This window comes from Cydia strobilella, chromosome 18 (assembly GCF_947568885.1).
Source record: "Cydia strobilella chromosome 18, ilCydStro3.1, whole genome shotgun sequence".
Classification (NCBI taxonomy): Eukaryota; Metazoa; Arthropoda; class Insecta; order Lepidoptera; family Tortricidae; genus Cydia; species Cydia strobilella.
Window position 1 is genome coordinate 9,855,847 of NC_086058.1, and position 27,950 is coordinate 9,883,796.

Sequence of the window (27,950 nt, forward strand, 5' to 3'; positions counted from 1 at the left end):
GTGTGGGCCGCATGTACTTGAGCGACGATGTAGCGACGTGACGAAATCGCGGAGTGACCCACGCCCGGCGGGAGCTAGGTCGGGAATAGTACTCGTAGTAGACTCACATGTACAGCTCCTCGGCCTGGCGCGCCTGGCGCTCGCGGCGGCGCATGAGCGAGGCGCAGTGCTGCAGCGTGCTCAGCGTCGCGCCCACCGTCGCCTTGAACGACGTGCTCGTCGCGCGCACTTCGCCTGCGTGGAGGCTAAGCGGGTTACCTGCACAGAGAAAAGGAAACTTAACACAAGTTAACAACATTTAGATGGAATTCAAATGGAATGCTATAAACGCGAGTTCGCAACGAGCGTATCTTAAGGTTAATCGCTAGTCGAAAGGCGAAATCTGCGAGTGTGTACAATTTTATTAGCAGATGATTGTGCTTAGTAGGTACACAAAGTCGACGTTGCCGGTTAAAAAGTGGGTCGCGAAGTGCGTAGTTTATGGTCAGTCAAAAAATTAAAAAGTTAAAAATATTGCAGTCTCGATGTCGGGACTGCAATGTTGCATACAAATTCCATTATTTCATTATTTGTAGTTCCAAACTTTTTAAAAGTTGAAGTGGCCATATCAAATGAAGGCATAGGTCCATTATACAGCCAAACAGATGATCAGTACTTATTCTTATAATGTTGGTACCGCGACTATTTAGGTGTCTCAAATAGGTTGGCGACTGGCGTATTTTCGGCAGAAAAATACACTTCCATTTTTTATTTAAAAAATAAAACGGCGGCAAAGCAAATCTTTTTTGGCTTTTCTGTAAAAATATATACATAAGAACGTTGCTTCTGTAAAATATTCCTATTATAATTGCATTAATTGCGCCCTTTTTGAGAAAAGCACTATAAATGACTCGGCTGGAATGCTGGCTTCGGATTCAATTAAACGGACTCCCGAGGTCGTCCGTTTTAAACGAATCCTCAGCCAGCAAGTAGCTACTTCCGAGCCTCGACAATAATGTACTATTTTCGTTGCATTGGTGTGGTGAAAAATTTTGTGTTTCTCTCGGTGGCAAAATCCTTGAAATCCACTTGAAAGATTCCACTTTTCGTATCTTTCGCTTGCTTGGGTATCAATATTAGGACGAGCGGTTAAACAACAACTTTTCCCCCTTGTAAAACAATAGTACATTGTGCAACATGGGGCGTAAGTTAAATATTGCAAACGAGAGTATAGTTAAATCGCGACCGCTTGCCGGAGCGATTTATAGACTCGAGTTTGCAATATTATTACGCCCCGAGTTACACACAATGTTTTTCATCACACTTGCGATACAAAAGTGAAGTATAAAGACAAAAAACTGTTAATTATAATACTAGAAACTTCATAACTCCCTAGGGAAAACTAGGAAAGACGCTTTTTCTATAGTTCCCGCTAAGCCTGCGTGCAATTCCACAGTTACTGAGCGAGTGTAATGAAAATAACTATTGTAGTAGTCAGCGCATTAATGTGCTCTAATTCTATTATAATTCTAATTCTCACTGCGTGACTCCGGTAGCTTAATAAAGAGGAAAATATGGAAAGAATTTTAGCAAAAGTTCACAAATCTACACTATTTACAACTGACACACGATAAATAATTCACTCATTTAAGTAGAAAATTGTACCTACAAATGAAGTACACACCATGTCATTGGAACCTATTAGAAGTGTGTATGGTATTGGAACTAATAATATTTATATTCCTTAATCGGCGTAAATTTACGATCCATTAACACCAATGTGTCAAACGAGGACACGAGGACACTGCAATATCGTTTAACGCTTTTAGTACCTATAGCATCAAAATTCTAACTTCTAAACGCCAATAATCTGGCTTAGCGACATATTAAATAATAGGGTACTTGACTACTAGTCAAATTTTTTTTTTTTGAACTGTCAAAACGATTTTATTACTATGGAATTTATATGAAATGCGACGTCACAATCAAATTACCTAATCCTTATAGTTTAATACGGGTTTTCAAATAGAAATTGTGTCTAGAAATAACTGCTGTCTACGTTTTTCTCTTAATCTTCTGTGCTTTATTTGCATAGTGTAAAATAATTTATTTTAAATACTAATATTGTCTTCGCTTACCGCGATAGTTACTCATGAAATAAAACTATGAAAACTGATTATATCGCGTATATTGAATTTATAATACATCCCGACGTTTCGAACTCTTTACAGCGTTCGTGGTCAACGGGTGTATTATAAATTCAATATACGCGATATAATCCGTTTTCATAGTTTTATTTCATATTTTAAATACTGTTAAATACCCCTTTCGAAAGCAATTTAACGTAAAGATTTAAAATAAACCGGACCAGTGCGAGTCGGACTCGCCCACCGAGGTTTCCGTACTTTTTAGTATTTGTTGTTATAGCGGCAACAGAAATACATCATCTGTGAAAATTTCAACTGTCTAGCTATCACGGTTCATCCGCACGGCTGGGCCTGGTGACAGACAGACGGACAGCGGAGTCTTAGTAATAGAGTTCCGTTTTTACCCTTTGGGTACGGAACCCTAAAAAGTGAGGCAAGACATTGGATTCCAATGTTAGGCTTGTGTAAAATGTGTTTTGATTACGGTTATATTTGTCAAGTAGGTGACAGACATAAGCCTAACAAAAAAATCCTTACAGTCACTTAACTCTACCGTAGTTGCGTTTATTACCATACCGGACTTACCGGTAGCTTGGCCACGCATGCAAATGTCAAAGTATTGCTGTAGTTGTGTCGACAGCTTTGAAAGTAGTAGACTAATAAGGTCTACTTATCATCAGCCAACTCAACAGCGTCGATAGCCTCGGTGTCGTAGTCTCCGATCTCCGGTAGCTTGGCCACGCAAATATCAAAGTACTGCTGCAGTTGTGTCGACTGTTTTGAAAGTGGTAGACTAATAAGGTCTATGACAAAACTTACCATCAGCCAACTCAACAGCGTCGATAGCTTCGGTCACGTCGTCTCCGATTTCCGGTAGCTTGGCCACGCACATGTCAAAGTACTGTTGCAGTTGTGTCGACTGTTTTGAAAGTAGTTCGCCATATGTGTCCAGTTCGGCTATCTTTTCGGCCAGCCGGCGCGATGTGCGTCCTGCGAAGTAAAAGCAATTTATTAACAAAGTTGCAATAACAGACCTCTGAATTTCTAGAAGACCTTTTTTAGGTATTATTCGAAGAAATTGCTTATTCAACATTTTGTCAATGAAGTTTGGAATTGAATTTAAAAGTATGTAGTTAGTATACTCGATCCTCTCACATTGTAACTTGAATAAAAAGCAATGCCTATCATTGTGTGTGTGCTCAAAGATAATATATAACCACTACGTTTTATTTGTGCTCTTCTAATAGTGCGCGTCGGAGGGTCTACCATCTTGTAGCCTTAATTGTAAACTTGAACTTCACATTGAAATTTCACACCAATAAGCAAATAAGGCTCCTTGTACTTCATGGGCGCTTTAAGTGTCCCCCTATAGTTCACAATCGTTTCTTACATAAATATTCTGAAATTCATATGCGCGACTTAAAAAAACTTACAAATCATATCTTTTGTTTTCACATACTTAAATTTGTGATCACGTTTTCATAATGTTAAATGTCTAAAACGTATTTAAGCAGAGAAAAACCTAGTAGATTAGCGTTGTGTATACATTATACATACATATGCATATACATGCCTACATATTATATAGGCATGTACTCCTACTCTCGCTTCGTTACGTGTTTTTTTAGGGTTCCGTACCCAAAGGGTAAAAACGGGGCCCTATTACTAAGACTCCGCTGTCTGTCTGTCCGTCTGTCACCAGGCTGTATCTCATGAACCGTAATAGCTAGACAGTTGAAATTTTTACAGATGATGTATTTCTGTTGCCGCTATAACAACAAATACTAATAACAGAATAAAATAAATATTTAAGTTGGGCTCCCATACAACAAACGTGATTATTATTTTTTGCCGTTTTTTGCGTAATGGTACGGAACCATTCGTGCGCGAGTCCGACTCACACTATATTTTCCTAAATATAGTTGTGAGTCGGACTCGCTATGTTATAAAGGAAAAATGAACAGTCCCTCATATCCCGTAAAAGTTCTGATTTACAAAAGCATGATCGCAAATCTAAAAATAAATTATTGTTGATTATTCGCAGGCCCGGGACAAATTCCTGTGTTATCTCAGTCATATTAATGAGGTTGATATAACAGACGCCAACGTAGTAGCGAACGGATTTAATTGCCAGTTCATTGTAACTGGCGAGCAGCAATCACAGCAAATAACATAACATCACATCACCATAAAATTGAGAATTAAAGACAACTAGCGGTACTGTACCTACAAATTTAGTATGACAGATGCGTCCACGTTTACCTACAACACCACCTGCACTCGTGTAAATGAAAGATATTTATGAAACTTGAGTTCTAGGGGTGAGCGTGGGTTGTCGACTTGTCGTAGTATAAAATAGTGTACGGTATGCAAATAAGTGGTGGCACTCGGGACGCTCCTCATAATCGCTTCCTAATGTAATATCTGTGTAGTTTATGTATAACATTGAAACCTGAGACTACGATTCCCTGTAGCAAGGACTACATTCCAAGACGAGTAATGAGGGCAAATTATTGTAGCCGCTTATTTCTACGGCACTGTACCAATGAACTGCCCTACCAAGATTGAGAAGGTTTAAAGTTGGATCTCGATTACATATTTTTTCGTGAAGAACCTTAAGAGCTCACTTATTAAAATAACCTTGTTCATAACAGCCTATTTAATGATATAATTCGTAATGGAACATTTGATAGAATTGTATAATAACAGAAAGATGAATATGTAGAATTATATTAGTGTATAATCACATGAAATAATTACTAACAACACTATTAGCACGTAAGGTTTATCTGTAAGTGCTGATATGTATAATAATAAACAAATTGCAATGGGGAACCTACGTAACATGAATACATATACATAGACCGCCTGAAGAGCGCCACACCGGAACAGGGAACTTGAAACCATATACAGGCAGTAACGTGTCATGCATTGCGTTTTTGTCATACATTTTGCTGCGTAAACGGGTTAACGTCTTTAGAGCAACGCCTTTGGTGTGGTAGATCCTCAAATCATAAGTCTTCCTATTAATTGCTGTAGTCGGGTGAAGTAAAGAGAACCTTACCATGAGAACCCGTTGACTGTAAGGATGTGACGGACCCGTGACGCCGCAAACCGCCGCCGTTGGAACTGCTGTCTGAGCTTGTGCCATATCCCGACTCCACCTGAAGAGAGGAAACAATATTTTTTAGAGCCGGAACTGAAATAAACATAAAATTAACACATATTTAAAAATAATGCAATCTCCACGGCTGACTCTACTGGGTCGTCTAGTGCCGCTAATGGCTACGAGCGTCAGTGAAACACCGCCCGCCGAAACATTTATAAGTTATTTAACAGTCATAAATATTAGTTTTATAAAGATATAATAATACAACGAAAGTGTTTCCTCTAGCACGCGCTTCGCGCAAAGCCTCATGAGATTAGTTTTCAGTTTCGTCAAAAAATCTTAATTCTTGACTATAGGATATAATAAAGCTGTGTGGTGATATTCTACTGGAAGGTAGCTTGGGTTTGGAACTAAATTAGTTTATAACTACATTTTGACTTATTTAATATAATACAAATCAGCTTCATACAGCCAAGCCTTTAATCATAATACCTATAATTTAGTCGGTCAAATTGTTTAGGCTGATTGTGTCACAAAATAGACAGTAGATACTCACATAAAAATACAACATACATCCAAAAAACATTACCGTCGAGACAATTTGCCTTTTTTATTTATGGTATACGAATGAAACACAGATTTTTCCGTTTCCCTAAAACTTTAATATGCGTTTATCATTTATATATTGTTATTACCTTTCCTCTCATACATATTATACAATAGGTACCTATAATATACCTACGTCACGTTTTCAAGTACCTGTTCGGCTTATTATCTTACTAGTCATCAATATTGAAATCCTCGTCGATACGATTGATAAAGTGATAAAGCGGGTGGAAATGGTACGAGTGCACAATAACATGTTTAGTCTGTGAGTCACACAACCGAATTCGTAATTCAATTACCACTGATTACGGTTATATGTGTTACATTAGTAACTCGGCGAGAATGCTATACAGATGTTACGCATGACCGAATCAAAGCAAATTAATACAGAGATTATAGAGACAATCCATTAAATCGCTCGAGTGAAGAACCACTTTAAATTCAATAAAGGAAAATATTATCGTATTATGAAATAACCTTGACAGAAAAGTGGCGGTTTCATGTTATATGCAAATAACTTGATTGTTCGATGTTTACGACTATAAAAATAATTTCAATTGTAAATGCAGGTACTTCCTATCAACTTGCTACACACATAGCTAAGATGGTATTTTATTTCAATTCCATGTGGAAAAATAAAAACCGTTTTGGGATTGATGCATTATGTCGCATTTGTATTGAAGCGTTACGCGAGAGAACGTTAGAAAGCCGTAAACCAGAACCGAAAAGGACAAAATAGATAAAAGATTTCACAGAATGGTACACAACAGGAAAGAAAAGACGCCTTTATTATTATTATTATCGTATGGCTTTATTGATGAAAAACACAAAAAATCTGATATTACAAAGATAAAATTAACATTATGTGTGCTATAGTCTTAGATCTAAGTTTGATAGCCATTCCTGGCATCCGCAGTTATCGCGTGCAGTTCTTTCTAAGATAACTTTATAAGACGCCAATGTAAACCGTACACAAAAGAAGGGAAGATGACTTTCCTGAAGACTGGAGAAGACTCAAAAAACCGCGAGGAGTGGCGCCGCCTAGAGGAGGCCTATGTCAAAGACAGCCTGACAAAGAAGAAACAGAAAAAGAAAAGAGTAAAAACATAAATAAATAAAATATACATACTTGTATAATTGTAACAACACGCAATTGTTTATACACCAACATTGAGTTATTATTACTTCATAAAGAGAAGTCAAGTCATACCAAACAATTAAACTGTCGCAATTGCAACCTGTAGGCGAGGCGTGAACCACGTGTCCAAAACGTCGTAAGCGCCGTGAAATTCATGGCGCTTACAACTTTAGGACGCGAGATTTACGCTCCGCTTCTATAGTTTGTTGTCGGCCGGCAACAACTCATAGCGCAAAACACTGGTTCTCTGTGCCGGTTCTATACTTGGTAATAATAGTTCAATGGTCGCCATTAAATTATGCATAACGTAAAGAAAATAGAATAGGCTAGGATAAGCTTCACATGCTACAGTAAATGATAGCCTGCTCAGTGATTCATTCTAGAGCTCAAATTACTTTAATAAATCTTGCCTAATTAATCAGATCAGATTTCATCAACTTTCTTATGATAATGAGGTATAAATTTCAATGTCTCAATTTTTATGCACCTTTTATGCTAGTCAAAATCAGCTGACAAAAAACCGGCCAAGTGCGAACCGGGCTCGCGCACGAAGGGTTCGGTACCATTACGCTCAAAAACGGGAAAAAAATCACGTTTGTTTTGTATGGGAGCCCCACTTATAGGTTATAGGTTTATAGCCCCACTTAAATATTTATTTTATTCTGTTTTTAGTATTTGTTGTTATAGCGGCAACAGAAATACATCCTCTGTGAAAATTTCAGCTGTCTAGCTATCACAGATACAGCCTGTTGACAGATAGACAGACAGACAGACAGACAGACAAACAGACAGGCAGACAGACAGATAGCGGAGTCTTAGTAATAGGGTCCCGTTTTTACCCTTGGGGTATGGAATCCTAAAAATGATTCATTGCTTACATAGGTGACAATTAAGAGCCCGTAGTCGATTTGAAAACGCGCGAAGATACGACTTTTACACAGTAACCGAACGCCGGCCGCTGCTTGAAATAACGCGACCGCCTAAACAATATTGATACTTTCGCAACATTATGTGTCACTTTATAACTTTAATTAGGTTATAATAAAACTTTCGGTAAATTTGATATAATCGTTTATTACTCCTAACAATTTACCTATGTATTCATATAATACATACAAATTATATAGCATGATGATAATGATTTGCACTAAGGCAATATCTTATATATATATAATCATCTTACTCGCGTTATCCCAGCCTTTTTGCCACGGCTCATGGAAGTCTGCTGGGGTCCGCTTGGCAACTAATCCCAAGAATTGGCGTAGGCACTAGTTTTTACGAAAGCGACTGCGATCTGACTTTCCAACGTTCCAACCCAGAGGGGAAACTAGCCTTTTGTTGAGATTTGGTATACAGATACTTTGAATCTTAAGGGGGTGGAAATTTGTATGGGGAATCAATAAACGCTGAACCGATTAAGATGAAATGAGGTATGGACATAGTTTGAGTCCTGGGGAAGGACATAGGATAGGTTTTACCCCAGAAACGGGGGGAGGGTGGGTAATGGAAATTTGTATGGGATCCAATAAAACCGATTTGGATGGAATTTGATATTATGGAGATAGTCTTAATCGTTGGGAAGGGTGATAATAATTTTTATTTCCTAAGTCATCCTCTTCTCTTCTCCACTCTTGTAACACTCGCTCAACGTGTGGTTGGTTGTACGATGAATACTGCTCAAGACCTGGAACACCTGGAGTGCTACTGGGTGCAAAGGGTCAGGGGTAACACTCGCTCAACGTGCCGCTGGTAGAGTATGATGGGGAAAACTCAAGACCTGGAACACCTGAAGTGCTGCTGGGTGCAAAGGGTCAGGGGTAACACTCGCTCAACATGCCGCTGGTAGTGTGTAGTGTACGATGGACACAGCTCAAGACCTGGAACACCTGGAATGCTTCTGGGTGCAAAGAGTCAGGGGTAACACTCGCTCAACGTGCTGCTGGTAGTGTATGATAGGGAAAGCTCCAGACCTGGAACACCTGGAGTGCTGCTGGGTACAAAGGGTCAGGGGTAACGGGTAACACTCGCTCAACGTGCCGCTGGTAGTGTATGATGGGGAAAGCTCCAGATCTGAAACACCTGGAGTGCTGCTGAGTGCAAAGGGTCAAGGGCAAAGGGTGGGTAACACTCGCTCAACGTGTTGTGGGTAGTGTATGACGGAGACAGCTCAAAACCTGGAACACCTGGAGTGCTGCTGGACGCATCGGATCAGGGGTAAAACTCTTTTAATCTGAAGTTGGTAGAGTATGCTGTAGGCAGGTTAAGTTCTTCAAGACCTGGAACACCTGGAGGGCTGCCAGATGAAGCAGGCACCTGACCAGAGCTACCACACGTTTAACATGCAGTAGGTACTGGGGGTTAAAAGGGGGTGGAAGTTCTGATAACAATAAATGAACCTGAGTTCCACTAAGTACAGCCAGGGTACATCATCAGCTCTATCTTGGGTACTGCTCTCCCATTTGCTCATCAAGACGTGTCAGAAGACCAAAACAGCGTGTGCCTATATTGCACCAAACCTGAGTTCCACTAGGTACAGCCAGGGTTCAGCATCAGCTCCATCTTGGGTACTGCTCTCCTAATTGCTCATCAAGACGTGTCGAATAACCAAAACAGCGTGTGCCTATGTTGCACGAAACCTGATTTCCACTAGGTACAGCCAGGGTTCAGCATCAGCTCCATCTTGGGTACTGCTCTCCTAATTGCTCATCAAGACGTGTCGGAAGACCAAAACAGCGTGTGCCTATGTTGCACCAAACCTGCGTTCCACTAGGTACAGCCAGGGTTCAGCATCAGCTCCATCTTGGGTACTGCTCTCCTAATTGCTCATCAAGACGTGTCGAATAACCAAAACAGCGTGTGCCTATGTTGCACCAAACCTGCGTTCCACTAGGTACAGCCAAGGTTCAGCATCAGCTCCATCTTGGGTACTGCTCTCCTAATTGCTCATCAAGACGTGTCGGAAGACCAAATCAGCGTGTGCCTATGTTGCACCAAACCTGCGTTCCACTAGGTACAGCCAGGGTTCAGCATCAGCTCCATCTTGGGTACTGCTCTCCTAATTGCTCATCAAGACGTGTCGAATAACCAAAACAGCGTGTGCCTATGTTGCACGAAACCTGATTTCCACTAGGTACAGCCAGGGTTCAGCATCAGCTCCATCTTGGGTACTGCTCTCCTAATTGCTCATCAAGACGTGTCGGAAGACCAAAACAGCGTGTGCCTATGTTGCACCAAACCTGCGTTCCACTAGGTACAGCCAGGGTTCAGCATCAGCTCCATCTTGGGTACTGCTCTCCTAATTGCTCATCAAGACGTGTCGAATAACCAAAACAGCGTGTGCCTATGTTGCACCAAACCTGCGTTCCACTAGGTACAGCCAGGGTTCAGCATCAGCTCCATCTTGGGTACTGCTCTCCTAATTGCTCATCAAGACGTGTCGGAAGACCAAAACAGCGTGTGCCTATGTTGCACCAAACCTGCGTTCCACTAGGTACAGCCAGGGTTCAGCATCAGCTCCATCTTGGGTACTGCTCTCCTAATTGCTCATCAAGACGTGTCGAATAACCAAAACAGCGTGTGCCTATGTTGCACGAAACCTGATTTCCACTAGGTACAGCCAGGGTTCAGCATCAGCTCCATCTTGGGTATTGCTCTCCTAATTGCTCATCAAGACAGACCAAAACAGCGTGTGCCTATGTTGCACTAAACCTGCGTTCCACTAGGTACAGCCAGGGTTCAGCATCAGCTCAGCTCTATGTATACTAAAACCTTCTCCAGAATGTAACAAACACTTTTCTAAAAACCGCATCAAAATCGGTTCAGCCAAATGCGAGATAATCGCGAACAAACATACATACATACATACATACATACATATACATACAAACATACGGGTCAAACTGAGAACCTCCTTTTTTTCGAAGGCGGTTAAGAAACAAGTACTTACAACCCAAGGATTAAAGTTTCTGGTCGCAGTTTACACGCACACAGTACAGCCAAACACGCAACAAATATAACTTTTTACACGGCGAGCGACGCACACAATGATAAATAACTTCGTCGTCGTCGATGCAACGTGCGGAGCCGATCAACAAACGTCCTGCCTCTACCAGCTCCCGCGCGGGACTGAGGCCGCGAGCGCGTGTCACCGATGTTATACCAGAAAAAGGGGAAGTTTTTAAAAAATCGTCAGAAAATAAAAGTTGCAATTTAAATAAAATGAAGTACAGCAACAGTTTAAGTAAACATTGCAGATTATTTGAGTATGCAATCTACGTCGAAAATAAGTAGATTTTCGGAGAAATTGTCACTTGTTTTGAGGTCATTTCTGGAGAAAATTGAATTCGTTTAACTTTCATTTCCTCGAACTCTAAGTCATATAACAACAATGTAATCTGATAAACCTAGAGTACAGAATATGTGTAATACAAATTTACCATTTTTAGCAGTCCAAACTTTACGAAATTTACAAATAAGAGCATCAAAGTCAGTGCTTTACACGCGTTTACCTAAACGTCCATCAGAAAAAAATTCATTACTAATTTAGTAAGCCTTTTTTCAAAAAAATGATCTGATAAACCTAGAGATAAGAAGTCGTGCTAATAGAAACCAGTACTTGTTATTTCAATTAGATAACAAAAGGTGTACAATTTCACAGAAGAAATCTATCAACTTTACATTTTTGCGACTAAAATCGTAACCGGGCTCTTAAAGAAAGTAGATAAGATGATTACCTTAATACTTATATCTTATATTATGTACGATATAAGGATGCTTTGTCAGAAGTGTATTCTTTAATTTTATTGATAGATATAGATATTGATTATTAAAACCTCTAGTTCCCCTTGAAACAATTCAATGTGTTGTTTCTCACATGCATTTGAATATTATATGGCATTGGCTGAATTTAATATGGTGTGTGGTGTATAGTGGATTTCCATCAGTAGCAGAGTCCCTATAGAAATCTATAGAAACAGGCTTGCCTAATATCTAATATTAAGCTAATTTTACAGTTTAACCTGTCGTCTGCCCAGAACATATCTCGGGCCAATTGTTTGTTGCCCTTATCTGGCGCTCCCCACCCGCGTGAGCCACCCCAGATTTGTTACAAAATTTAAAATGGCCGGATCTCCGTCCACAAAATACTGGATGGAGATCTTCAGCCGGGGTAGTTAAGAGGGGTGCTTTTTTTTTGACAGCTTGGTAGTCAACAGGTTAACTCACATGTTTTTAGTCACTCAAGTGACATGTTTCAGAGAGCCTAGGTCTCCATTCCACCAGCTTTCTGTCCAACACCCACTGGACAATGCTCAATTTACATAGTATGTCTTTGATGAAAACCCAGGTTTCAGCTCCATAGGTGAGAATAGGCAAGATACATTGGTCAAATATGCGTGCTTTTTGTTCGGCCTTAAGGTTCATCTTGAAGGCAAACCGGATGGTGAGTTTTGCTTGTCACCTGACAATATTCATAAATGTAAGCCCACTAATCATTAAGAAGAATAGTACTTGTTGGTCAGACCAATCTGCATCTAATTTCCATTGCATTGTGATCTTTAGTCCTGCCAATCCATCAACTCAATATGGCTCGAGATGAAACAATCACAGGCAATTAGTGGAATTACCTAGTCATGACCTGTTGCTAATTATGTATACACTTAAATTGCACTTGAATTCATTATTTTAGGATTCATTACCTTTCAAGCCATGGCTATTGGTCGCTCCATAATTATGGTTGTAATAACAGGGGCGATAAGAACTTAGTTGATGTCTTGTTGGTTTGATTGCGCGTTTACATGCCACGGCGAACCTACATGATACACTCATGTTATAATAGCTTCTGAAACATATGAATACACCTTAAACAATATAGGGATTCAGTACTCACTTTAAATGACTCCAAAACATCAATCCATTGCTGTTTCTCCTCGGGATTCGAAGCTCGCAAGTACCACACGCAATCACTGACGGAAACATCAAAACGACAATCGTCAAACTCATGGGGCTGCAACAAAACGTGGAATCATCAATCTAAGTATATAAGAGGTAATAATAAGCAATCACAAGGCCGTACCGAACTAAATACATTAAAACTAACTTGTTTATCTATTAAATAGTATTGGAGTGAGTAGGAAGGAAACCAGTCATTGCAAGGGCAAATACATTTTTTGTGCGGCGAGGATACGGACGAGTAATTAATTGTATTTACCTTAACTTTGGCTTTTTTCAGACATAAGGCACCGCGACATCCAAGATTGCTCTCTAATTCGCTTTTGTAATAGGATAAAGTTGAATCCTTCAAAACAATAAACCTGTCCTGCCAACCGTGGATATAGTTTGTCCATTTACTCAGATATCCACGAAGCTCAGCATTCCCGCCTTCCTCGATGTCTGAGTTATCACTCATAGTTAAATTATCTTCAGACATAGTGAAACCAATTTCACAGATATTTTTACATAAATTCTACACAGAAAAAAAGTAGAAAATAAAAATAACAACAAATATTCGACCGTCAGCGACGACGAATGAAAAGTTGCACAGATAATGTCACAATAAATTGTAAATAGTCACGTTCCGTCATCAGTAAATCAGTATGACAACATAAAAACTAGAATTAAAATCGATTTGAAATAATTTCAATTCGATTTCACCGCCGTCGATAGTATTTTTTTAAAGCGTAGTAACATGGTAACATCGTAGTTATTTGGCACATTGACGCAGTGCGTTACTTCCGGCTGTCATGTGATCGAAGAACTGAGCCAATCAGAAACATACTAGTTTTGGTTGTGTATTATTTGATTGGTAGATATTAAGATACCGCCAAAATATATTGTTACTGACCAATAAGATATCGGTCTTTCAATAAACAAAGCGCAATATCCGTTCAAAATGGCCGACCAAACTGTGCCTATTTCTGTTCCATCAGAAAAGCCTCTGAAACTCACAAAATGGAAAGTGAAAGAAGGTGCATTCGTATCACAAGGCCAAATATTATTTTTATACAACGATTCGTCGGGCCAAAGTAGTGAAACAAAGAAATACAAAGCTGTTCGCGCTGGTACGATATCGTGCATCAAGGTAAAGGAAGGCGACATTGCAGAGCCGGGGTGAGTGACGTCACATAAACTAATCTTGTACATTTAATCTTTTAATTATGCTTTCATATTCCAATGCAATTTCATTAATAATAAACACGTTATGTTCTCGTGTAATTAGCTCTTATCTCTTTCTGGCACGGCCATGTTAATCTTACTTTCCCGCCAAATTTGAACTACTTTGGTTTATTAAGTTACTATACTCATATTTTTATAAATGGGTTTGTTCGGTGAGTGTTGTAGAACTTAGTAGTATAAATACTTCTAAATTTCCTTATCAGTGTTACTTAATTTCATTATCATTATCAACATTTTGTGGACATGTTATCGTTTACACAAATAACTAACTGCTAACCAACACATTACACTTACAGGACGGCCATAGCAGAATTAGAAGAATGTCGTCACCCGACAGTGATGAAGGAGATGTGTGCGGAGTGCGGCGCCGACCTGCGGACCGACGAGGTCTCCAAGAGGGACGTGGCGGTCGTTCCCATGGTGCATTCCGTTCCTGAGCTTATGGTACTTTGATTCATCGATTTATCATTACATCAGGGGACAATATTTTTCAGTGATTTGGTATAATTTTTCTCACTGTAAAATTTATGATTCATCAGACCTATTCAATACATATAAATGAAACGTAGAAGTAGGTAGAGCGAGTGGAGCGGCTGCTCTAGGCGCCGGATGGCAAGGAGGGCGCCAAAATGCCAAATGAGAAAAATAAAATAAGTTTTAAAAGACGCGAGTGTCACGCAGGCCCAAAATACGGTTCGTTTTGCTTTTGGGCGCCAAAACCCGATTTCGCTCTACCCTGATCAAGGACTCGGGCCGGCACTGCTTACATAATTACTAACTCCTTATATCTACTGCATATTTAAAAGACTCATAATACAGACATAATCATACTAATTGCTAAAGTATGAGATTTTTTCTGTTATGACTATATTTTTGGATCCCAGCATTCTCAGCAGATGCACATGTCCACAAATCAATTAGTAAAACCTGATTGATTATTTATTAATAACACTTATTACTTTTGTATTAATAACCATTGTATTTTCCATCGATTGTCATTTATTGCTCTATTTTTGTAATATGTATATTTCCCAGGTTTCAGAGGAGCTGGCTCAGAAGTTAGGCCGGGAAGATGCAGAGCGCCTTCTTAAAGATCGCAAGCTGGTGCTGCTAGTAGACTTGGATCAGACATTAGTGCATACAACTAATGATAATATTCCACCTAATTTGAAGGTAAAGTTTTAATATTATTTGGCGCATTTATACATAACCCTTTGGACGCCAAGCCTTTCAAGTGCGGCGCGTCATCGTGATCGACAAGGAATGCCCAAAGGTTAATATTGGGCTGTACCCGCGCGCGTCTGTTGACGTCTGTAGCAGTCTAAGGGTTAGTAATAATAGTACAGTGAAATCTCGATAATTTGGCATTCAGTGGTCCAATATACCTAAACACGAGTCTAGGTTTTTCAAAACACTATTTACAGAAATTGAGGTACAAATGGGAAATTATCCCAAACACAATGAAACACACAAACACTTGAAGGAAAAAATTCTGAAGTTGATTTCCTACCAGACAGTAGTACAATTAGAATCCTCATTTTCCATAAGCAATTCTGGGATGTGGATTTGTTTGACTCCACAAATATAAGTCAGCCACAAATAAAATAACAAAAATATTTATTTACTGACAACTTTGCTTAGGCTTCATATTGCTTGTTCTACTTCTCTAAAGAAGAAAATGATCAGGTAAAAATTAAAATTATATGTAGGTATTGCTTTAGTAACGCTATTTTAATACTTGATTACAGGATGTACTGCATTTCTTCCTGCGAGGCCCGGGCAGCCCAGGGCGCTGGTGCCACACCAGGCTCCGGCCCCGGACCCAGGAGTTTCTTGAATCAGCTTCTAAACACTATGAGCTCCATGTTTGTACATTTGGCGCCCGACAGTACGCTCATGCTATTGCTGACTTGTTGGATCCTGAAAAGAAGTACTTTTCCCATAGGATATTGTCAAGAGATGAGTGTTTTGATCCTAGAACAAAATCTGCAAATTTAAAGTAAGTACTTAACTTTTTTTAATTTAAGACACATTTCATCACAGATATAAATATACCATAGATGACGCAAATTCATCTACTTCGCGTGTCCGAACCCCGACCAAGCGTCGAGGTTGACCGTCGCTCTTGACAGTCCACGCGCGTCAGTTTTTGCAGCCAGACGTCCGTGAAAACTTAAAAAATTCTTAAATTTTGTATGGAAAAGTTGGCACGCTTGGTTTCAACTTTCAACACAAATCGTGATATTTGTCATCTAGCTTATATATTCAATCTGTGCATCTCACTTTATTGCAGAATTTGTAGATAAAATATGTAGTGCTAAACACGCATCCAATATATTCATATAAACTGTAAACGAAAAGCATTTGTACTACTTGAACTTGTTTGTATTAACCTTTTGAACACCAAGAACGCCTAAAGGTGTCGTAACTAGCAGTGCCCACCGCGCCATGGACACAAATAGGTGTTAGGCCAGGATTACACTCGTAAGTTTTACTTACGTAAGTAGGGACAAAGCTATTTGCTAGAATGAGATAACCACGAATTAATAAACTAGTGGATGTGAAATGACTCCTATTTAGTATGAAAACCAGTGTCGCTAAACTCACACATTCATAGCCACGTTAAAATACGTCACACACTTACAAAATTGCTCTGATTCGTAGCAACTTTCCATACCAAAAGGTTATTACCGGTGGACATTTCTCGAACGAATATCAACTGTAGGCTACATGAGTGACGGTTTAAAATATAATGTCAAAGCTATATGACATACGACTCTTTCATTATCTCATTAATCTCACAAAAGCTCGCTCAACGTTCACCTAATACAACTACTCAACACCAGATGGCGTTATTTTATAGTTTTAAAATCACTTACTTATTACAGGCGAGAAAAGGGCTAAAAAACCAGTATAAGTAAGGTCTAATTACGCATGGTTTGTTACGGATCTCACGGTCACGTTACACTGGTCTTTTCGAGATCTCTACACGCCTGCGAGTAGCTAACTGTTGGAACTTCTTTCCATTCCACGATATAGGGAGGGGTCAGTGTAATCGGAGTGTTTTATCGATATTTGTGTGTTCAGTTAGGTATTGATATTTCATTACCGTATGTTTTAACACATTTAGATGATACTTTATTTATGATTATAATATAGGTAGTGATAATCGTGATTGTATGAAAAATAATATGTAGTACAGTACAACAAATATCTAACTAGAAATTTGTTTCTTATTAATTGACCAACTAGGTTGTTAATGTGAACATTAAATATATCTTAAAGTCAAACAGATAAAATCATAGTTCTTTAAAGGTCTATTAACTCAGTATTGCTGTTATTTTGTAATCACAAATCTGCAATTACTTACATAGGTAAGTATTCGTCTTTAACAATATATTTACTTGTAGCAGCATTTAAGGCCAATCTAGACGGGACAACCTGATTAAATTGTCAAATTAATTGTATGGTGTGAAAGCATACATGAAACTGGCTCATCGATCCCGCTTGATTTGATTGTAAGATTGTGACCTATCAAATCAGGAAGGGGGGCGGCAAAATTCCAATATTTGACGCTAGTTTGCGTGGTACGGAACACTTTTTATTCATTTAGTGAGCCCGAATGTCACTAATAATTACTAAATTAGTAACTAAGTTTTAGGCGTGTGGACGCTAGATGCGATGCACCGATGTATGGCAATTTTATCCCCAGAGATCTTTCTCTAAGAAATGCTCCTAGCAAATGGTGCTATATTTTTGCGGAAACTAATTTTCTTGCCCAGTAGCATTGATCCATTTATTTTTAATATCGGCATCTTGTGGTAACCTACAATAATTAATAATAAAGAAGTAGAAAATATAAAACGTTTATTCATGGCACATTGCATGCATTGTACGCATAAGTGCATTAAGTACCTAGTCTAATTATATTAACGATGAAAATATGATGGGTGTAAAAAACAAAAACGTATGTAAAAGAATACGAAGGTTTGAAAGGTTGCCATGAAATGACCCCGACTTAACTTAGTGCTTGATGACCAGAGCTGCCATATTTACTAAGACATTGATTATCCCAAATAATAATTAGAAACGTGTCTAAAATAATAATTTATTACCGAACCAAACATCAAACTTGAAATATCGTAACTTTAACTTTATCGATATAAATATCGACATTGCGCAGCATCTGAGTAGCGAAGTTATTTGACATTTAGGATAGCGAATATTCCAGATAAACGTAAAGAATAGTGACAAAGGATTGTGAACTCTAAGTTCTAACTGATAAAATATAGATTTACTTAACGAACATTCGTAAATAATGCAAAATAAACAGATTTTTCGTATTTATCGGATTATATTTAAATAAATAACCACCGGTGATAGGAAATACCTCCACGTGAAAGATTTTTTAAACCGCTGTGATTTCTGCAGCTTAATACTGCACAATACGGCATTTTAAATTTAATTATCAATTTTTGTTAGACGAGTTTTTTGAGAGACGTACGACGTGAATGTCATTCGAGCATAAAGTTTACACAACAACTGAGCATAGTCTGTGCATAAAGTGAGTCGGTCGCTACTAACTGTCGGATAGACGGGAACGCCCACTTGCCATCTCCATCCTACTCCGTGGAGATAACGATATTCATCTCTCATTCTGTAGAATAGCTGTGTCCCTACTTACGTAAGTAAAACTTACGAGTGTAATCCTGGCCTTAAGGTGAACGCTGTCAAACTAACCTTCACACTTGGCGCCCCGGACCTTGGCGTGTCAGTGACGATTTTGTTTATAAGTAACGTAAAGCGTTCAAAGGGTTTAAAGAAGTTTCATAGAGAATAATAACTGCACTTGGTCCGTATTTCTTTATATAAATTCAAATAGAAACAATCATTAGCTGCCTTCCACTTCTCTACCAGTGCGACTTTGCGGTTTAGAGTTCGTCAAAACTAACTTTGCACCGATTTGAATAGAACAAAGTAAGGTGGTGTCATTTAAAAACATCACATGTTCATAGAAATTTAACATTAATGATGTAATTGCTAATGCCACGCAGAGTTAGCTTGGTTCGACTCTAGCTAAAATAAACATTGTTATCTCAACGTACAGAATTTTTTTGTTTTGTTTTTCAGGGCATTATTTCCTTGTGGAGACCACATGGTCTGCATCATAGATGACAGAGAGGATGTGTGGCGGCACGCGTCTAACCTGATCCATGTGAGGCCATACTCATTCTTTCAGTCCACGGGAGACATCAATGCACCACCTCAAGCCAGTAAGTATATAATTAAAAAAGTAATTAGGCGGATTCACACAGGCAGAGCCGCATCGTGAGGAAATTGCCGCGCGAAGCACATCGGCCTCGTGTAAACGTGCCTCGGGCGAAGTAAACTCGCGGACGCAATGCCTCGGGCGAGGCAAGACTCCACTGATCGAGCTGTTCGCGCGGCAATTTCCTCGCGAGGCGGTTCGTTCTGTGTGAACCCGCCTAATGGTGACGAATTTGTCATTGGTGATCCACTTTGTATATAATTTGCTGAGAATTACACTGAGAGCTTTGACATTGGGATTTTACGTTACAGCGCGGCAGCTTCCTGTATAAAAAGGAATATTGGTGACAGATTTAGCATAGATTCACTATACCATCATGCCTCTCACGAGAAACGCAAGTGGATTGATTGATATTACTTAATAGATACATTTTATACTGATAACATATATCCTTCCAATCAGTCCAAATATGAAATAAAGAGTCCTTCTGAAGACTCTCTTTTGTATTAAGCCTTAAAAGGGAGACAGATACGAGGACTACATTACATTATCATGCTTCTTTTGTACTTAGTACATTTCATAAGACACATTTTAAATTAGATCGTTTTTAATTGCAGTGGATGAGAAAGCAAAGCTTATCAGTGGTAAAAACGGTTCCCAAGTATCCCCTGCCAATCAAATGCCCACATTAGATCCCGAACCAGAACAAAAGAAGGACAAAGAAAGCAATAGTGATAAGAAAGAGAAGGAAGAAACTGCCGAGAAGGATGGTGATAATGGGAAGATTGTTAATGATACAGATAAGGAAGATAAATCGGAAGCAAAAGAAGACGGAGAAGATGTAGCTGATGAGGCTCAGGAGCCTAAATGGGTGGAGACAGCTGACGGACAAATAGAAGTTGAGGATCCTGATGACTATTTAATATACTTGGATGATATTCTATTGAGAATACACAAGTAAGTAACAATAATAGATCATGTTTTAATAAAAAGTTCAAGAAACTATCAGAATTCTGAGTGTATGCCTGAAAAGGCAAACGAAAATTTAACTTAATGTCACTAAGAAACGATTTGCTAAAAGCATTTTTTTATCAAAAGTTAAACTTTGCAATACTTACCTAGGGATATCATACATATCAGACCCAAAATGACTTAGGAATTTTTGGCAAGGAGTAAAAAAATTTTATCATGTTTTTTTTTAGGTCTTTCTACGAAGTTTATGACAAAATGGATGGTAAACAAATACCAGACTTGAAGACCGTCATACCGGAAGTGAAGAGCAAAGTTCTTGAAGGGGCAACCTTAGTTTTCAGCGGGCTGGTGCCCACGCATCAGCGATTAGAAACTTCTAGAGCGTATTTAGTAGCAAGGAGTCTAGGAGCCGAAGTGACGCAAGATTTTACTGAGAAAACAACTCATTTAGTAGCTGTGCGGTCAGGTATGTGACTATTCATGAAGACTGCTTTTTTAGGTTTCTCCCATTAGCACATTAACACTTTAACGGTTAACACATAAAGAGTGTTAGAAATTATGCAAACCTGAACCCTTTCACTTTCCAATAAAGTTCAAAATCATAGTGGGAAATATATTCCCTCAATCTTATAAAGGCTTCCTGTGGCCCTAGTGAAAAAGGGTACAAGTCTCGGGCAGCGCAGTTGTAAAAGGGCGTAAGTCCACGTACCACTTATGCCCTTTTATACCTAAGCCTCGAGGACTTGTTCCTTTTTCACTAGGGCCACAGCAAAGAGCCTCAGATGGGAGAGAAGAGGCTAGATTATAGCCTCAGCTAGAATACCTCAATCTTGTCAACCATAGGCGGAAATCGCGCCAAACAAGTCTACTGATTCACACTGGACTTGTTCAATCACTGGGCACCTACTGGCTTACTTTCTTGAGTCCCAGACAAAATCAAAAATCTCCAAGACTCCAGAGGTTTTTAACTTTTCATACATTTTGTATGAAATCTCTTGTACGATAACGCGTCTGTGGGATTTAGAGGTAACTTTTTTGTCCTCGTCCACTCGGGCTCGAGGGGTTAATTGTACATGAATAACTGATGGTTTAAATTTAATTTTTAGGAACTGCAAAAGTGCACGCAAGTAGGCGTATGGGCGAAGGAAAGAACAAACTACACGTTGTGACACCAGAATGGCTGTGGGCGTGCGCGGAAAGATGGGAGCGGGTTGACGAAAGACTATACCCCCTACAAAGGGGTGGACAGGTAAAGTATATAAAATAATGAATATAAAAGTAAAACATGTGTTATCAATTTAATTTTGGGTAAATAAATGCAAGCTTATTTAAAGAGTGTCAGCCACTGAGATTAGCTCTAAGGCATCTGTAAAGTCTTAGTTAAATGATTCCGATTTACCAATCTGTTATGGTTTTGATCTCGTGATGATACGATTTTGACACGACTCACAATTCATTTCACGCGCAACAATATAAGAGCGAGATGTCTAACGATACGGCTTCCATCGCACTTCGCTCGCACCAATGAGCGTGAGCTACCATCAAGATTGTATCAGAATAATATCGAAACCGTAACAAATTATCAAACCGTAGAAATACATCATCTGTGAAAATGTCAACTGTCTAGGTATCACGATTCATGAATCGTGAGATACAGCCTGGTGACAGACAGACGGACAGCGGAGTCTTAGTAATAGGGTCCAGTTCTTAAACCTTGGGTACGGAACCCTAAAAAGTAATGGATGGTGCCCATTCCACAGAGCAGCGCGCGGCGTCCGCCGGCGCACTGCAGCAGCCCGCCGCCCGCGCCGCCGCCAGCGCCACCTGTCGCCGCCGCGCGCAAGCGCACCGCCTCCGGCCGCTTCGCCGACACCATCAACCCGCTGCTCTCCTTCTCCAGTGACGACATCGCCGACATGGACCGGGAGGTACCCACACCCCACACCCCACACCCCACACCCCACACCCACCGACCATTCCCTACATCGAATGTGAATCGACCAGTTACGGTGCCCCCGCCCGAGACTCATTTCACGGGAGCTGTACGAATTCTTAAACCATCATTTGACAAAAGAAACTTTGTTTATTTTATTAGCTTTAATAAGCGGGCCTCGAATCTGGCTAGCGTGCCGCCAGTCGACAGTTTTGTAAGGTATTGATATGCTCCCGATCGTTTCATAGTACGATTTGGCAATTTGCATAAAATGACGCGCATAAACAGCGCATTCGCCGATATGGATGGACGATTAATCATTATGGACCCCGAAAGCCGACTTGACATACATACAGATGTAATAAATAATTCTTCCCCATCGTATTTTCTCAGAAACGTACCAACTTGTCATGCTATATCAATCAGTCTCAGTACAAAAAGTACTAAAGCTGTCTGAAGTAGCATGACCTATACGAAAATTTCCGAAAGAATACGATGGAAAAGCATAATAAAAAAAATTTAACATAACATCCTTCACAAATACCTACGTATACTTATAAACCAAATATAAACATAAAATTTTATTATCATCATAAACCAAATATAAACATAAAATTTTATTATCATCATCGTCATCATGTCAGCCGATAGACGTCCACTGCTGGACATAGGCCTCCCCCAAGGCTCGCCACTCCGACCGATTTTATTATGAAATGAAATGAAAATCTTTATTTCAGGTCTGTCGGCCCATATTTTGTTAGTTTACAGTTCTTAAAAGTATATTAGTAAGCACACATAAATTGTAAAATAAATTAATTAAAATTAATAATAATAATTGTAAAATAAATTAATTAAAATTAATAAATAATACTTTACTATTATTTCACGTACAGTCTAAAATTTACTTTAATTCTCATCTTCAACCAAAGTGACAGAGACAGCCTTCTTTAAAATCTTGACCTTTTTACCGCCAGAGACGTCAACTGACGCGCGCGGCTGCAGCCCAATATCAACCTTCGTGCATTCCCACAAGGTTCAGGATGGCGCGCCGCGCACGATAGGCGTGGCTTTCAAAGGGTTAAAATATGATTTACATTTTGTAATTATTTAGGTCGAGGACATCTTCAATGAATCTGATGAGAGTTCGTCCGACGACGAAGCGACCGGTGCGAAGGATGACGATTTGGATGATGAAGAGAATCCTCCGGAAGACCGGCTGATCACACTAGAAAATGAAGACAGTAGACTAGAAGACACGCGGGATGGTGAAAACTCCAGTGAATCAGACACAGGTTAGTTTGCAAGAGACCGCGTTGTATTAAAAAGGTTCATTACAAATCGTGTAGCCATTATTCGATGAATTGAACGATGTAGGTCATACAAAAGGGCATTATAGTATTAATAATTAGTGCAGTTGGTTAGGACATAATTTTAATCATTTTGAAATGTTTTCAAATAAGAATAAACTTTAGGAAAATGTGACTTGTCTTCAAATGAATTATCAAAGCTTTTGATAATTCATTGGAATAAATTTGGCTTTTTTTATTCAAAAACCTTGTAGATTGGTGCGGCCTGGAAAAGGGTTAATAATAGGCTTAGAAATAATAGGCTTTCAATTTAAAAAATCTGCAACCTATGCTATGACACTAACTTAACCGAAATAAATGAGAAGGACAATTTTAAAAGTTACGAAAACTGCATCTAGCAACTGATCCAAATCTTCACCTTTGTGATACCAGTACTGATACTGGTAGTAGCATCTGATTTGACTATTATATGGTTGGTCCTTGCCAAGAGGCGTCCTCTAGTGTGTTTCCTTATTAACTTAATTTTAGGTACAGACGGTGAAAGCCGTCGCAAGAGGCCGCGCCGGTCGCCTCCGTCGGACTCCGAGCCGCCCGACGACGCCGACGACGATAGCTCCTGGAACCTCATGGGCGCGGCGCTCGAGAGAGAGTTCTTGGCTGAATGATGCTGGTTTACTTTGAACAATTGCGGGTTGAATAAATTAATTTTTGCGTTATCACTTGTTTCATTTCATAAGTAAACCCAATTAAGAGCCCATCAATGTGCACACTAGCGCCACTGCTAAATAATTGTGATTTTTTAAAATTTAAGGCCTGGATTACACTTGTAAGTTTTACCTAATCGGTTCTCGGCATCTTGGCTAGGCACCCTGAACAGACCCGATCACCTAGGCGAAAAATTTTAATATTTGTGCTATAAAATGTACCTATGATCACATTGATCACCTAAGGATCAAGATTTTCTAATCGCAGTATACACCACTTCTCGGAACTAGCTCGCTGGGTACGAACGAAACAAACGTATGACGATCGAGCACAGGTCCGTCCCCTAAGCGCGCTCGGCGGAGACTGAGCGGCGAGCGCGCAGCGTCGGTGCAGCGTGATTTATACTTATACGTCTTAAAAATATTTAAATTTACGGGAAAATAGGTCCTATAGTTATGATTTCTTTTTATGGGTTCACATAAAGTTAGAGTTTGCTATAATATTATTTTGAGGGTAAAATATAAGTACAATTTGCGATAAAAAAATATAATGCGACCCTGTTTTCACCGAAAAAATGAAGAAAACTCTGAAGGTATTTTATCAATTTTTTTAAATGAATCTTTGATTTTCAATCATTTCAGCCCCTCGTACAAGATATGGTGAATTGAATTGTAATCATTCATGTACCAAATGATTCTTGTTTACTGCAAAATTGGCAACCGAAACGACACTTCTCACAATAAATTTTGAAAAATACTTTCAGGAAAACTCATTTATTTTAGGTTTTAAAATAGAAAATGAAAACTTACTATTTCAGCCGCTAGTTTAGGAAATGATTATTTAAGAACGTTAACAGTTTTTGAATAAATACTAATAGTTACGTCGTAATGTTAAATGAAAAAGGAAGCATTTTGCAAAATACGCTCGTTTGTTGGAATAAGGCCTCTTAACAAAACCTGAATCGCGCTATCAAGATTTTTCTTGGGAAAAGCTCTGGTTTCTCAGCTGGCCTGGCTCAGGAAAGCGGTGCCGAAATACAGCGGTGAATGACGTCACTAGAACGTTGTCTATGTCGTCATTCCTAAGAAACCAGACTTTAAGAACCCCAACTCGTACATATTTTATTTAGTTTACGAATTGTACGTTAGACGGCGCTGTTCAGTGTAGTTATAAAATCCTGAATCGCGCTATCAAAGCTTTTCTTGGGATAAGGACCTATCTAACACGTACACATTTTATTTATTTACGAATTGCATGCCAGATGGCGCAGTTCAGTGTAGTTCTAAATCCTAAATCGAGCTATCAAGATTTTTTTGGCCTAATGACCCCCAACGCGTACCTACTTATAGGGAGCGTACATGAACTGTAGACGGCAGCACAGACGCCGCCTATTCATTGGCGCGAATCATTATGTCAAGTTTCCATTTTTAGATTTACGCCACTAGATGGCAGACCCTACTATGCGGTGAAGGTTGTTTGTATATAATATATCTACTATTTTTCTTATAGGTGTCACACTATGAGTAAAGGTTGCAGGTAACTTCACATTGGATAAAATAATACCAATTATAATATCTACATCATTTTATTTACCTATGAAAACTATAAAATAACTAAACAAACTACTTAAATAGCATACGGATCATTTTCATCAAATACATGGAACTTCGTGTAAGTAGGTTTAGAAGAAAAGTCTTTTTTATTGTCTTGCCAGCCTCTTGGAGGTGCTTTCTTATAATCAAATGTAGACTTCAGTTTTCCATACAGCTCCGCTTCTCTATCAATATCTTCTCTGTATTTTTCCTTAGCCACTTTCTTGCCTGTTACTGGATCGGTTACATCGCCAAATGGATAAACAACCTCCTTTACTTCATGGGTAATAAGTTTAGTCAGCTTTTGAGGTAATGCTTGGATTAAAACTATGTCTCCAGTTTTACATTTCTTTGCAGGATCATGGCAATAGTAAAATTCGTCTTTCCTGAAATACTGTAACAGAACAAAGAATGCGAATATGAAGAGCATTACTGCTTATTTTAATATAGAACTTTAATTTGTATCATGTTATTATTAGTATAGGTATTGTTTAATTACTATTTACTGTGATTGCAAAGCTAATGACTTGAAATGTATTTAAATTATTTTGAAAGTATACGTGGTAAATTTAGATATTAAGCAATAGGTAATATATTTTATAAGGTAATTTTAAGTATTTAGCTATTAAGGTAAACTTGCTATACCCTATTCAGGGTTCATGTTGTGACAATTTAGTTTAGGATATCATCTGTAATAACATATGGAATGCAATAAATAAATGAAATGAAAGAATAACGAATTATTTTGTTTTAAGAGTCCCTAAAAAGTATTATTTTATACTAACCATGAGTAAGTTTTCATCCAATTCTAACCTCTTGACTCTAATTTTAGCTGCATTTTGTTTAACAGACGGGACGCATTGTCCCATTAAAAGGAATTTTCTTGCCGTTTCAGCCACATTACGGGCCATTTTAATTTGTAGTTAAATTGTTTTCAACGATTATTGAGGATAATGAAGATATGAAGATCTCTATTATTTTATTTAGGTTCTTTTGACAGTTATATTGACATGACACCATGACAGAAAGTAAAAGTAGTGCGTTTGGATACCAAAAACTATGTGTACCAAACTATAGCCGGTCAAACGACTTTATCAGTAGTAAAAGGCGTGAAATTCAAATTTTCTATGGGACGATTACCGCTTATTTCTACTGACAGTCATGGCTTGACAGACTATACTCTGAACGCGTCCTAGATTTTAAATTGCACATGACGCACCTTATTCGCTCGCGTAGGCCCCATGCCCACGAGAGCTTAAAAAGCGTTGCGTGTTGACGCACCCATAAGTAAGAGCGAAAAAGCTATGGGGCCTAAGCCGGCAATTATCTAAAATCGAATGCATGCAAACAAATCACGATTTGTTGTAAGGTCTGTGGAGGCTTTATAACCCTCCCAGTGCTTCAACGGGTTAAATGCACCATGTGCTAGAACTTGACCAAGTAAACTATTGTATAGTTAAAGTGTAATTGATCGAGGAACCATATTAATGTGTGGTATGAATTTATTAAGTTGTCGTGCTATAGGGACCAAGTGCAGAAACAGAATTTCATCTTTTTATCCGTAACAGACAACCGCACCTAGGTGCGGTGTGGCCCGCGTGTCGTTAATGTTTAAGGTGGTCGCCGTACGTGCGTTAAGTACGCAGCTATAAGTTAGAGCGAGCTAGAGGTAGTTTGACCGCACCGCGCACCAAGGTCGAGGTGCGGTAGTCTGTTACGACTATTTAGTCAAACAAGAAAGACTGATTTTTAGGGTTCCGTACCCATTCAAATGGTAAAAACGGGACCCTATTACTAAGACTACTCTGTCAGTCTGTCTGTCACCAGGCTGTATCTCATCAACCGTGATATCACGCTACATCACAGTTGAAATTTTCATATATTTTCGATACACTATGATGTATTTCTGTTGCCGCTATAACAACAAATACTAAAAGTACGGAACCCTCGGTGGGCGAGTCCGACTGGCACTTGTCCGGTTTTTTCAGAATCCGGTTAGCATGCTCATAGTTGGTAAATT

The 27,950-nt window shown here is 39.1% G+C and overlaps 3 protein-coding genes across 4 annotated transcripts in view; 1 reads left to right on the forward strand and 2 right to left on the reverse strand.

Annotated features, from left to right (window-relative positions):
- LOC134749213 (ceramide transfer protein) overlaps positions 1-13,533 on the reverse strand; it is a 41,967-nt gene extending 28,434 nt beyond the window's left edge. Inside the window, exons 1-5 of the mRNA XM_063684096.1 lie at positions 13,188-13,533; positions 12,867-12,983; positions 5,191-5,290; positions 2,946-3,116; positions 108-258 (exon numbers count right to left, since the gene is read on the reverse strand). Of these exons, the coding sequence (XP_063540166.1) occupies positions 108-258; positions 2,946-3,116; positions 5,191-5,290; positions 12,867-12,983; positions 13,188-13,406 (758 nt within the window). The 5' untranslated portion in view covers positions 13,407-13,533. The remainder of the gene's footprint in view (positions 1-107; positions 259-2,945; positions 3,117-5,190; positions 5,291-12,866; positions 12,984-13,187) is intronic.
- A 217-nt stretch (positions 13,534-13,750) lies between these two features.
- On the forward strand, positions 13,751-24,349 carry LOC134749589 (RNA polymerase II subunit A C-terminal domain phosphatase). 2 transcript variants are annotated; one of them, XM_063684591.1, is made up of 11 exons: positions 13,751-14,086; positions 14,449-14,596; positions 15,188-15,325; positions 15,901-16,151; positions 19,283-19,425; positions 20,039-20,378; positions 20,624-20,859; positions 21,500-21,642; positions 22,154-22,321; positions 23,438-23,618; positions 24,162-24,349. In XM_063684591.1, the coding sequence occupies exons 1-11, from the start codon at positions 13,869-13,871 to the stop codon at positions 24,296-24,298; spliced, it is 2,103 nt and encodes a 700-aa protein (XP_063540661.1). In that variant the 5' UTR covers positions 13,751-13,868; the 3' UTR covers positions 24,299-24,349. The 2 variants fall into 2 exon arrangements, with proteins under 2 accessions (XP_063540661.1, XP_063540662.1); XM_063684592.1 differs by having other exon boundaries at positions 13,758-14,086; positions 24,168-24,349.
- A 1,555-nt stretch (positions 24,350-25,904) lies between these two features.
- On the reverse strand, positions 25,905-26,920 carry LOC134749742 (small ribosomal subunit protein uS17m). Its single transcript, XM_063684766.1, has 2 exons — positions 26,716-26,920; positions 25,905-26,324 (listed from the first exon to the last, which is right to left on the reverse strand). The coding sequence occupies exons 1-2, from the start codon at positions 26,839-26,841 to the stop codon at positions 25,965-25,967; spliced, it is 486 nt and encodes a 161-aa protein (XP_063540836.1). The 5' UTR covers positions 26,842-26,920; the 3' UTR covers positions 25,905-25,964.
- Positions 26,921-27,950: the final 1,030 nt, after the last annotated feature.